The sequence below is a fragment of the Cervus elaphus genome, chromosome 11 (genome assembly GCF_910594005.1).
Source record: "Cervus elaphus chromosome 11, mCerEla1.1, whole genome shotgun sequence".
NCBI lineage: Eukaryota > Metazoa > Chordata > Mammalia > Artiodactyla > Cervidae > Cervus > Cervus elaphus.
The window spans coordinates 58,264,948-58,278,349 of record NC_057825.1 but is presented as its reverse complement, the minus strand read 5'-3'; the positions used below and the strand labels follow the sequence as shown (position 1 = coordinate 58,278,349).

Sequence of the window (13,402 nt, the reverse complement as noted above, 5' to 3'; positions counted from 1 at the left end):
ATTCCAAGATCTCTTGATTTCAACTTTTTCCAACTCAACATACTTTGTATGCATGCTTTCCAAAAGGATTCATTAGTCTTTAATGTGGTTCTGAATGTGTGAATTTGTATAAACACATGAACACACATGCCGTGTTTAATACAAGTTTTAAATGAACCAGGGAATATTATCATTCCTAATGCCATTTATGCATACTGAGAAGCTAACAAAGAGGAGAGAAAAAGCATAAAATCTGGGTTTAGTTTTGTAAAATGACACTAATTATAGTTATTTTTATGAACTCTTATCATCTGTTCCTAATTATACCATGAAGTAAACTAATGGTTAAAATGTGCCAGATTTACTTTTTTAAGCTTTATTCAATTATGATTGATAATAATGTGTCAGTTCTCATTGTTGATGATAATGTAACGCTATGATTGGATCAGAACTTTTGGAACCTAGCAGGAACATTGCTTATGTTCCAGAATAAAAAGTTTAGATAATGCTTGTTTCGTGGTTGCCAAAGTTAAGTTCATCCCATTTTAGCTAGTAGGATTCAATAGCAGATGAAACTGAATCACACAAGAATGCCAAATCAAGTTTATAGGCAGAGGAGTGAAAGATTTTGGCCAATTACCATCTCAGACAAACAAAGTAATTAATATAAATTTATTATCATAATCACAGGGCTCCCAGGTACTGGAATGCAGAAGTTCATGACAATGGAAAAGGCACAACTTGAACCAAAGTGCTTTAGTACCTCAAACTCACTCAGCCTGGAAAACACTGTCTACTATTATTGAAGATACCTGGTCATACTCAGAGATTGCAAGGATTGCCATAAATATAAATATAATTGCCATAAATATAATAATATGTTAGAAATAATAATAATATCTTAGAAATAATGGTTATAAATATATATGCATATATAAATAATAACTTAAAACAACATTTCATACTTTGAATTCTTCTTGAGGCTCAGCTTCAAGAAAAATTTTACTTAAATGAACTCATTGGCATAAAATACTATTGAGGTAGGAGGACTATAGTCATCATTACCTTGATTTTGAAGATGGTCAAACTGAGACCCCAGAAACTTACAGTATTTGATAAAGGGCCCATCAGTGGCTTAAAAGTAGAAGCTGAGCAGTTGGAATGAAATTGTGTGTCCATGGCTTATTTCAACTGCTGTCATGGGTATTAATATTCTTATGCCTTAGTTTACTCATCTATAATGTGGAAAGAACCTTTTGTAGCCACAGATAGTAGCCTCAGTCTTCCCAAGATTATTGTGCAGAATAATAATTAAATTGTTTGGTAGTTTGCAAAGTATAGGGTGTTCTTTAAATAACAAGCAACATTATATGTTAGTGTTGGTTCTACTGGACTTTGTGTTCTCTCTTACAAAGAGAGTAAACATTCATTTAGAATTACAAAGGCTCAGCACATGCTCAGCAAGTGACTAACAGCGAAGGATTCCACTCCTTCATGTACATAGTACATACGGATGGTCACCACTTTACAAGTAAGTAGAGTGCACAATCAAGGCTATTTTTCCAATATCTGAAAGTCAGTGATGGAGGGTGGCCCGCTTGCCATGTGCACCAGCTTTTCTTGCTTTGTGGCAATAAACAACTTTGGATGGGCAACTGATTTGAAGTAGTCCATAGAGCCATGCTTTTCCCAGAAGAAGAGGAGATTGGTCTCATCTTTAATGATTTTGGGTGTCTCAGGCATCTCCTAGGATACAGAGAACAAAGATCTGTTAGAGAACAAGAAGATGCTAAAAAAAGAAGTGACCTCAATCCTTTGGCATTTGGCCTTCGTGCGAAACACAGCACTTTAGGACTATGACTACGTAACATGATAATACAAGTTCTTCATTCATTTGTTCATTCCAAAAGCGTTCATTACATGCCTATTAGATGTATGGCCCTGTCTATTCATAATAATTAATTTCCTTAGTTAAGTGGAGAGAAATCCAATTTCATCATGAAGACTGTCAAGTACACTAGTGTCTTGTTGTATCCTGAGAGGTAGGGTGAAACAGTGCCTCCAACACAGGCATAAAGCATTCTGCATCAAATCTGAGCATGAATGACTCTAAGACCTGAAAACCTTTTGACCTCTAAATGTTCAAAGCATACTTTGGGAAAGTAATTTAGAATTCAGACATGTTTATCTCTATATTTAAGTCAACAATTGAAGGTAAAAAGAACCTCAACCCAACACACACAACTTCCCAGGCATATCAGCAGTTGAATCCTTTCAAGACAATTTTTTGACAGTTGTAGTCTCTTTAGATCATACTCCTCTTGTGAGTATGAGAAAAGTCTGAAAGTGCTTTCATGGAAAAACAAAATTCAAATTCTAACTTGAGATGCTTCTCTGTTCTTTTAATCTAAAAGAACTAAACATCCTTTTGAGGTTTCCCTGGGGTTTTCAATGTCAACAAGGATTTTATTTTCCAAACCTATTTTTCTCCTGTTTCCCCCCCCTCCCCCATCTCAGTAAATGGAATTTCCCCTCTTCCTCCTGTTGGTTCAATCTCCAAAATATAACCAGATTCTGTCTCCTTCTTTCCACTTGTCTCACAATTCTCCTCACTCACCCCAACTGTTATTACAGCATCCTAATTGGACTCTATTGCCTGCTTTCTGTTCTATTCTCCAAGTTAGAAAAAATATGCAAAAACAGGACACTTCTCAGTTTGAATTCCCTTCCTCTACTTATCTTTCCTCTTTTGCAGGGTACCCTAGCTTCCAGATCCTTGGGTGTCCTTTCTGATCTTTAAAACTCACCTGTAACCTCTTGAAGGTCTAGGGCTAGGTACACTCAGACCCCTCTATTTGGAATGCTTGCCCCATCACCCCTTTGATGGTATGCTCCTTTCTATTGACAGCTCTCTTCTCACAGGGAGCTCTGTCTAAACAGTATGGTCCTATTTTCTCTATCTCAGCACCCTGTTCATTGACTTTACAGCATCTGGCCCTTTTTGCTGGTCATTTGGCTCGTCTGCCTCCTGTGTTCCTCGGAAGATTGAGTTCTATAAGGCTTTGGCTCACTACTGTCTACTGAGCTATTGACACTCTGCTTGAAAAACTGAAGGCTCTCAATAAACAGCGTTTGTTGAGTGAATTCACGAATGAAGCTACTGCTCTACTCTGTAGACATCACTTTCATCTCACTTGATCCAGGAAGAGAAACACATGCACCCACATAAATCCTAGTTGGGGAGGGACTGGGTGGTGGATTATACATTTAGTGAATAAGAATCACCTACTAGTCAGTGGAGAAACATTTGGCTGTAGTGGGCATGTGTTTATGTCTTTATGTTCGGACGGGAAGGTGGTAGTGGAGAGGAGGCTGGGATGACACAGAAAACTGGCACCAATGAAGAGAGGGAGGAGGTGGAGTCAGGAGGGCTTGGGGCTTGGCTCACAGCTTTTTGCTTTGCACCCTTTGACAGGTGATTCATCCTCCCTGATCTCAGTGGCTTACTGAGTTTCTTAGAGGCAGGCTCCATTGTCCTAACACCTACTGTCACATAGGTCAGGTAAGTGTCAGTAAATCTCAAAGAGTGATGGAATAAACAGATGCCCAGGAATGGGAAGTGAATAAGGATCAGGCAGGGAAAAGAGCAAGAAGAAGGCAATTTGCCTTTTATGTACTTTGCCACTGCCATCTTGCTCTATCTTGCTGTCTCACAGATCCTGCCTAGAACTGCCTCTGGGGATAGTGGGTCAGAAGTAGGACGGGAAGGTAGGTGGGCAGGTGAAACTGTGGTGGGAAGGAAAGAACTGGGTCATCCTGCTAGGGATGTCTGCCTCTTGGGATCATCTACAAATGCATGGGCTGTAAATGAAGGTAGATTGGAGACTGGGAACAACTGACCTTTAGCAAGACAGGTTCGTCTTCATTTTGAGCACTCACAAACAGTTGAGTTTTTGAGATTCTTAGAGTCACAGGAAGCTGAGAATCCTCTTCTGATACATAAGCAACAATGTCAAATTTCACTGGCAAAGAGAAAAGCCAAAAAAGAAAGTAAATCCATTGTATTTGTATAAAATCAAATGTTTATGAAGATGCTGTATGTGTGTGTATGTATGTATGTGTGTGTGTGTGTGTGTGCGTGTGTGTAGTTATGTCCCCAACTATGATGTAAGTACCTGAAGCTCAGAAATGGAATTTATATTGATACATCTTTGTATCCCTCACAATGTCTGCCATATTTACTAGGAAAGTAAATACCTAATGACTTTAGAATTTTCTATGTTGAATGAATGCTTGTGGGTGGAATATTATTGAATCTCTTATAATTATATTAATGGGATAAGACCCTGGAATTTGTGAAGTCATGAGCAAAATGGGGAGATTTAGGGAAGCTGATGCATTCATATGTTGCTAAGAATAGTGAAAAGCAGTTCAATTTTCCTTAGAGAACAATGCTTAATAAGAGCTGTAAGATTATTTATGCCTAGAAATCCAGCATTTGGAATATGCTCCAAAGAAATACCCTCATAGAAAAAGAAATAATTTATACAAAGACATGTGCAACTGAATTATTTAGAGGAAACCCTGGACACCTGCACAGCAACATGACTGAATATCCTAGCACCATTAAAAATGGCAAATAACATATACTCTGTCCATATATGGGGAAATTGTGTGAAATAATATCAAGTAGGAAAACAATTTATTTTGTAGAACACAAAATAATTTGTGAATGTCATAGAGTAGAAAGCATGTTAGCTGAAATATATCCAATTAGAAACAGCCCTGCTTGTTAGCACAGAGTAACCTCTTTTGATCTCTGGAAATCATTTTGTTTACTGATGACATGTCCTTAAGCTAAAAATATGTGCAATGTGGAAGCTGGCTCGGTATAACAAAATTTCTTGGATCCTAAATTTCATTCTTCAGAACACATGCAAATCTTCCTGGTTTCTTTTTTTTTTTCTTTAAAATTATTGGGTGCTTTGCCTCACAATTATGCTATCAAAGATAAGGATTCTTTCTAGTTTGGTGTTAATAGGAAGTTTGATCAACAGGTTCCTCATTGGCTTCTGAGTAAATTTGGGTAAGTCATTATATATTTCTGAGACTCAGTTTCCTTACTTTTAAAATCTGAGGATAAGAGTGTGTCAGAGAACCAAGGGAGAGAAAACCTTAGAAAGCTTTTTACTGCCCTTAGTCTTTCAGAGCTAGAACACTTGTTAAAGCTTTCAGATTTAACTGAAATTGGCTGAACTTTCTGGCCTAACCTAGAAGTTTTTTTTTTTAAAACCAGGGGTCCAGAAGTTTTTTTTTTTTTTTTAAACCAGGGGTAATGGGCTTCATGTGCAAAGCCAGGAATCTAGAGAGGTTTATTCTTTAAAAGCAGAAAGCTTAAAAGAAATGCAGAAATAAAAAGCTGAGGAGAGGGCTTCCCTCAATGGTAAAAGAATCCGCCTGTGAATGTAAGAGACAAGGGTTTGATCCCTGGTCCGGGAAGATCTCACATGTGGTGGACAACTATTTAGCCACTGTTTGAGAGCCTGGAAACCACAACTATTGAGCCCTTGTGCTGCAACTGCTGAAGACTGAGTCCCCCATAGCCCCCATGCTCTCCAACAAGAGAAGCTACCATAATGAGAAGCCAGAGCACTGCAACTAGAGAGTAGGCCCTGCTCCCCACAACTGGAGAAAAGCTCTTGCAGCAATGAAGGCCCAGCACAGCCAAAAATAAATAAATAAATAAAATCAATTTTTTTTTTTAAAGATGGGGAGATGACAGAATTGTCCATTTACCTGCCTCATCCAGATTATTTAATGTAGCAGCCGTGAGGTATGGACCTGACATATCTCGAATTATACTTTGATTGAGGGCGTCGTTCAGGATGCATTCCTCGTGGATGACTCTCATGAAGTTGTATTTCACGTTACTCTGGAAGCTGTAATGTGCTGATCTGGGCCTGATGATTTCTAAAACCATTATCACAAGCTCAGATTAATGTCCAAGTACAAACACTGATGATGTATCTGCTCTACTACAAGCATACAAAGTAGTTATTGAAGGCACCTGAAGAATATCCCAAAGGAGGTGAGGAAATTGACAAAGAAGTGAAATCACCCTATCAGCGGAATTGATTCCAGGATTACCCCTGTGGTTACTTATCTCTAAAAACTTTGATTCTTTTCTTCAGGCAATGGTTGTTTTTTTATTAAAAGAGATCACATGTACAATTGTTTTGGTTGTTTGGAGGTTTGTAAGTAACCAGGAAGACTCCTCGTATTCTCCAACTACATTTTCAGATCAATGCACCCTGAGAAAAGAATCCACTAAAAATTTTATATGTCACTGAGGTGCCATTATAAATGTCTGCTTTAAAAAAGTTTTTTTTCTTTTCTATCTACCACCTTTCTGAATGGTGGTATGTTTCGAAGCTTTACAAATTTTCATGGCTCTGAATAATTTTACTTCCAGGAATCTTTTATCACTGAGGAAGTAAATGATGATAGAAATCAAGATTTATTGATATAGCCAGTCATTGTCACATTACATATATTGGTGAAAAACTGGTGCTCTAAAATGTCCTTTATGTATTGATAAATGAAAAAAGCTGCCTATTAAATTGCACACAGTTGATCCTGGGAATGTTCATCATGTTTGTTAGTCTGTGTGTATGTACACGAAAAAGACTATAAGGAAAGTAACATAGTGCTGGCAGTGGTAAACTCTGAGGGGTAGTACGAGTAATTTTAATTTTTTTTCTTATATTTTCTAATTTTCTAGGTGAACATGTGTGATCAACTGTTACTTTAAAAATATTAGATTTATAGTTCACAAAGAGGCTTGTACAGTAAAGGCATGGGAAAAAACTCATGACATCTATAGTCAGGTAGAACTGATATGATTTGATGCTCTACCCTTACACACTGTGAGATTTTGGGCAGGTCACTATCTCACTGAGCTTAGTTTCCTCACATATAAAATGAGAATGCAGAGTTCTTGTGAAGGTTACAGATAATGCAGTCATTAATAAGTTAGTAGTGTTTGTAGTATTAGCAAAAGTAATAATAACAATAATAGCAAACACTTATTAGGTATTTTCTATGTGCCAGGCATTATTTTAGTTCAGAAACTAGCAAGTGTTGACTCATTTAATCTTCACAACAATTAGGGGCTTGGATTAACTCCATTTACAGTAGAGGAGACTGAAGCTCAGACAGGTTAAGTAACTTGCCCAAGACATAACTAGTATGTGGAATAGCATAACTTATAAGTGGTCACTCACTAATGGTATATAATTACTTTCTGCCAATAGGCTAGAAGTCACATGACTTAATCATATGGCCACCAAGTAAGCCTGTGAGCACATATGCTAAGCTCAAGTACCTACTGCTCTCTTCCCTTTGCAGAAGTATAAAAATTAATTTTCATTTCTTATAATTATCAGACAAATGGGTGGTTGCCCTCTTGTTACTCTGATTTTAGGATTTATTTCCGCCTGTACTCTGCCGTCTGCATTTTCTTGAAAACAGAAAACAAGGATATTATTGCGTTTGACCCCTTACCTTCTTCTGTATTATTGGCAATGGCTTCCAGGTCATTATCGGTGATGAACTGATTTAAACTCAACCGTCTCTTCTTCAGAATCTTCCCATTGGCTGCCACCATCACCACATTCTCCTTGAAGCTAAGCTTGGATGTCTTAGAGGTTTTCGAGGTATCCAGGGACATAAACTTATTCATGTGGTCCCCATGAAGTGGCTCATAGCTTGCATCATAGAAGGACTTCTGCGATGAAGGAAAATAGAAGCTGAGAGGCTGTCCACGGCCAGTGAACAAGACTCCTTTACAGTAGGAGTTTTATTCAACAGTCTTAGAGAGAAGAATGGCCATTTTGGTCTTGGCGACCCACGTTTCATCGGTCTTTCCCTCCTCCCACTCTCCTTCCCCCTTTTCTCTGTATCCCTCCCCTTTCCCCCTTTCCTCCCACCTCTCCTTTTAGGATTTCTCTCAAAGGATGTGATCTTGGCAAGGTTTTTTGTCATCCCTCTTCAGACTCAAAAATGAGACCTTGTTATACTTAGTGAAGTAAGTCAGAGAAAGACAACTACTGTATGATATCACTTACATGTGGAATCTAAAACATAATACATGGCTCCCCTGGGTGCTCAGTGGTAAAGAATCGCCCTAAGAAGGCAGTTTGGGAAGTTCCCACTTCCTGTGGAGCAATAGTGACCGGGAACCACAATTACTGAGCTCACACACCACAGCTATTGAAGCCCATGTGCCCTAGAGCCCATGCTCTGCCACAAGAGAAGCCACCCCATTGAGAAGCCCGAGCACCACAACAAAGAGTCGCCACCGCCGCCGCAGCTAGAAAAAAGCCCGCGCAGCAGTGACCCAGAACAGTCAAACATAAACAAATAAAATTATTAAAAAAAAACTTGAAAAAAAAAACACAACAAATGAACCCATATACAGATCAGCAACAGACTCACAGACATAAAAAACAAACTGAATGGTTACCAAAGGGGAGAGGGAAGGTGGGGAGGGATGAATTAGGGATATGAGATTAGTAAATTCAAACTATTATACATAAAATAGATAAGCAACAAAGATTTACTATATAGCACAGGAAATTATATTCAGTATCTTGTAATAATCTACATTGGAAAACATCAGAAACAAATGTATCATTGTGCCCCACTCCTGCAGCTAACACAGTATTGTAAATCAACTACACTTCAGTAAAAAAAAAAAAGAGATGTTGTGATGATTCAGGTCTTCAAGTGATGCTAGTGAGGGACTTAGTTAGTTCCCCCCAGAAGATTAAACATCTACTTGACAAGGCTCAAATATTTTAGGAATACTCCTCTAGATACAGCTTTTAGAGTCAGTATCGAAGACATACAAAGCAGAACCTATACTGTCTATGTGTGGTCTCTTAGCGAAATAACACAGCATCTGAATGACTGCAGATTTTTTACTTTCAGTTGGCCTGCTTCCTCCACCTTAGCTTCATGGACTATTAGATCTAGAAAGCTATCTCTAATCTCCGGAGCTGATGTTAGAGAGGAGGTCCACAGCATATCATTTAAGACCCCTGGGGAAGTAGCCCAAGGGTGCTGGCCCTGGGGGGCATAAGCAACCTTCTGATGGAAGGCTGACCCAGGAGATTCCATTCTTGGAGTTTCAGGTTCGTTCTGCTCTGTTCTGGGAAAATCCAGTGAGATGAAGGGTGCCATCAGCTCTTAGTCTACAGAGGGAGCTGGCCTCACTTATCATGAAGAAATGAATATCTCTGGACTTCTAGTGACGGCAAAACAAACGCATCTAAGATTCAAGCTGTTGCTGTTCTAGTAGAGAAAATACTGCGTAAGGAGAGCAATCTCCTAAGAATTACAGTCATTTGCTTACCTGATTCAGAGAGAGGTGATCAATTTCAGAACTGTAGTCTTCATTTTCACTGTTAAACGAGATGATGAGAATTTAATTCTGTTTGTTATGTCACTACATTCACTGGGCAACATATTTTAATAACCAAACTAGCTTTGGTTACTAACACACACACACATAGCCATTACTGTCATCTTTGAAAATTAAGGACCTCTATGCATACGCATCCATACAGTAATTTGTACCCGATAATCTGAAATTAGTAATCATCAGGCCAGGCCTTGAACTTTACTTGTACTCTATCGATAAAAATGAGGCTTGGCTAATTTACTGTATAGCACAGGGACTATAACCTATAATGGAATAGAATCTGAAATACATATATACATATAACACTGAATCACTTCGCTGTATACCTGAAACTAACACAACTTTGTAAGTCAGCTATACTTCAATTAAAAATTTTTTAAACTAGCTCCCCCCTCACCAAAACAAACCAAAAAATGAGGCTTGGCTAATGGATTGAAAAATGGTAATCGAATTTCAGGGAAAAAATTTAAACTTAAGAAAGAAATCCTTTTGAAGCACTTCATCTAAATTTGAATCAAATAGGTTATTTGTTACACTTTGCTTTCATGTATTCACTAAAACAGATTTAATCATTTATACTTTGCAAAACATCCAGGCAACATTTCCATCGTCTACCTTGTGTTAGTGTGTAGGTACTGTGGAACACTGCATCTGTTTAAGGTGTTCTACAGTTTAAACTTTTTATTTATTATCTTTCTCTTGCATCTGAATGAGACTGACTGCGTAGGTTTCACATGCTCAAATTGCTGTGAAGCCATTTCGCATTCCAGATTGAGATCAAGTTTTCCTAAGAAAGGTTTCTCTTTCTGACAATCCATTGCTGTAGCAGGGCATGTGAACTTGACTGAAGCTGGGTCTAAGTAGATGTTGAGAACTGCCAGGAGTCAGGAGACCTTAAAAGTAATCTTTCTAAAATGGCCATCTCCCTGTCAAAAATTTCACCTTGGTTTACCTGCTGGATACTTAATTTCCCTGAGTCTTCTCTGAACCTGCCCTGACTTCAGAGGTAGAACACATCTCTACAGACTCTGCTGGTCTTGCCCCATGCTAGTTACTGTAATCCCAGCTGAATTCTTTCTTTTTAAAAAATATTTATTTTATTTACTTGGCTCAGCCAGGTCTTAGTTGCGGCATGTGGGATCTAGTTCCCTGATCAGGGATGGAACCCTGGGTCCCCTGCACTGGGAGCACAGAGTCTTAGCCACTGGACTCCGTGGCAAATCCCCCCTAGCTGGATTCTAATGTGCCTTGCTTCCCTCATTAAGTCACAACAAACAGAATCTCTTTCCTACCTGTAACAGTTCTTCAGGTCTTCAAAGAGGTCAGGGACTTTGGCCATCTTCACTTCTGCAACAGAAAATGCCAGTAGCTGTCAGTCTGGCCAGTGTGTGAACAAGACACCTGCAAGGGGAACCACCTCCCTTCTGCGCTTCTAAAACACTTAGTGAATGACTGAGCCCACACTCAGCATTCTTCTTTTCACTGCCTTTGAATGATCTGCATATGTATTTGCCTCCTCTGCTAGACTGTAAACTTCTGTTAGAATTTCAGTATCTCTTAGGCATCCAACGCAATGCATTGCATTTGGTAGGCATTTGATGAAAATTTGAATAAGTAAAAAACCAAAACCAAAAAACCCCAAAGCATGAAATATTTAATTTATACAGTTGCAAGAGAGAGAAAGAGTTAGAAATTCCCAGTTTTCTCTGAATAGTTTTTGATAGCAGAGACTACCCCGAAAGGAAGGCTTGGCTGTAATCTATTGCTTTCACAGGAAATCATTTCCTCTGTCGCTCAATTTCCCACCAGCAGAGAGAGAATCATTTTCTGAAATCTGACTATGATTCTAACTCACCCGCCAAATCAGAGAGGGACGGCAAAGGAAGGAAGAGGCTTAAGCTTCAGAGAAGTCAATTTGAGAGATCACAGCCAAGGAGGAAAATATTTTAAGAGCCAAAGATGTGATAAGGACGATACCTTTGCTGAACCGAGCTAGCAGCAATGAGATGACTGGCTCCCTGGTCTTCGCGTGGAGGCTTGAACTGAGCCAGGCTACCTCGCCTTTTGTCTGCTCCGGAGTGGGCGTGGCCACGATTGCGTCACTGGGAATTTACAAGAATTCTGTTTTGTATGTAAATTCATTCTACCTATACCGGTCCAAATAATGACAAATTATGTACTTGCATATAGTGTTTCCAGGAAAAATTCCTAGAGATTCCAGGAGTTTCTGACTTGATTCATTTACTTATTGCTTTTGCTGTTAACAATTTTAAACATGTGGTCTTAGAAAAAGGGGAAAAGAGCAGGAAATTTAAGTTTCTAAAAGTATTTGGTGGGGGAGGGAGGGAAAACTCCCCAAGGCAGAATTGTAGATGGTTAGAGTTAGAGGGGTGATTAGGAGCTTAATTCCTTTGTTGCACCCCCGGGGCTGAATATGAATTGATGGTACTTGACAGCCCCTGGCAGCTAAGGAGCGGCTCTTGAGGGAAGCCAACCCATCTTTTCTGAAGAGGGAGGTTTGCTTGAGTAGCCATAAATCACTCTGAGGATGGGAAGACAATCTCCCAGTTAGGGCAGGGAAGAAGACAGAAAATCGACAGTCAACCACAAAAGTCAATCCTTTTACTCCTCTGAATACTGTCAATCTGTTTCAGACAGAAGTGACAGAGCTTTATGAGAAAACTCTACGCCCTGGCTCATGTTACAGTGAAGTTACCTTCTACCAGAGCCCAAAGAGAAGTCTAGTCTTCGCCAGGTTAAACCCAAGGTATATTAGGATAGCTGGAGACTCAGGGAGTAGCTGGATTCAAGAATGGAGATTGGGTGAACTTCCCTGGTTGTCCAGTGGTTAAGACCCCATGCTTCCACGGCAGGGGGCATGAGTTTGACCCCTGGTTGGAGAACTAAGATCATGCATGCCATATGGCACGGCCAAAGAAAAGAAGATTGGGAGAAAAGAAGGAGGGACTCATACATGAAACTAATTCAGTGTTGCCTGGTTGTTATCATTAAAGACTTTTTCAGTATCCTGAAGATGGCTCAGTTCAGGTGGCAGAACACCAGACTCAGCAGATAAATGTTTCCGTTTTCCTGGTTGGAGCTTAAGCCACATAATTTTAAATAAAGGAAATGGATGGGGAGAGTCAAGGAGGAATTTTTTAAAAAAGTAAAGAGAGAAAGGCAAGGCACCAAAGTGCAACGTGTTACTGAAAAGCAAAAAAGCTCAGAACCAGAAATAAAGTGTGAGTGAGGTATGCTATTTGGTTTTGTTACTTGTAAATGATGAGGCTGGTTTTGTGATCATTAAGGTCTATCCTAGGTGCAAAGTCTCTGGTTCTGATTCTGTAGCCCAGTTCAGTTCCTCCTGGTCATAGACCTGGTGTTATAATTGTTATAAACAAGAGCCACAGAAATAAATGGTATCCTGGATGCTGTGCTGTGCTTAGTCGCTCAGTTCTGTCTGACTCTTTGTGACCCCATGGAATGTAGCCCACCAGGCTCCTCTGTCCGTGAGGATTCTCCAGGCAAAAATACTGGAGTGGGTTGCCATGCCCTCCTCCAGGGGAACTTTCCAGCCCAGGGATTGAACCCAGGTCTTCTGAGTTGCAGGTGGATTCTTTACTATCTGAGTCACCAGGGAAGCCAATCCTGGATGCAGGCAAAGTAAATGTAGGACCAGACTGGGGTCCAGCTTGGGGATCTCAGGATGGATCTTTTTGTGGACAGTGATGGCAGCCGATTCTCTGCATCTGTGCTTCCCTTTGGGCTCCCCTGGTGGCTCAATGGTAAAGAAGACGTGGGCTTGATCCCTGGTTGGAAAGATCCCCTGGAGAAGGAAATTGCAACCCACTTCAGTATTCTTGCCTGGGCAGTCTCATGGACAGAACAGCCTGGCAGGCTACAGTCCATGGGGTCGCTGAGAGTCGGACATGACTGAGC

At 39.8% G+C, this 13,402-nt stretch overlaps 1 protein-coding gene across 1 annotated transcript; it reads right to left on the bottom strand.

Moving 5' to 3' along the window:
• Positions 1-653: 653 nt before the first annotated feature.
• On the bottom strand, positions 654-11,496 carry IL1A (interleukin 1 alpha). Its single transcript, XM_043916164.1, has 7 exons — positions 11,441-11,496; positions 10,756-10,810; positions 9,395-9,443; positions 7,543-7,765; positions 5,776-5,949; positions 3,880-4,001; positions 654-1,725 (listed from the first exon to the last, which is right to left on the bottom strand). Exons 2-7 carry the CDS (start codon positions 10,800-10,802, stop codon positions 1,534-1,536), a joined length of 807 nt encoding a protein of 268 aa, XP_043772099.1. The 5' UTR covers positions 10,803-10,810; positions 11,441-11,496; the 3' UTR covers positions 654-1,533.
• Between the last annotated feature and the right edge of the window lie 1,906 nt (positions 11,497-13,402).

Bases quoted from the DNA above. Each gene is read 5' to 3' on its own strand.
- IL1A (XM_043916164.1), bottom strand. From the start codon at position 10,802: ATGGCCAAAGTCCCTGACCTCTTTGAAGACCTGAAGAACTGTTACAG. The intron at 9,444-10,755 runs GTAGGAAAGAGA...CTCGTTTAACAG, and splicing joins GACCTGAAGAACTGTTACAG to TGAAAATGAAGACTACAGTT. The intron at 5,950-7,542 runs GTAAGGGGTCAA...TAATGGTTTTAG, and splicing joins TGCCAATAATACAGAAGAAG to AAATCATCAGGCCCAGATCA.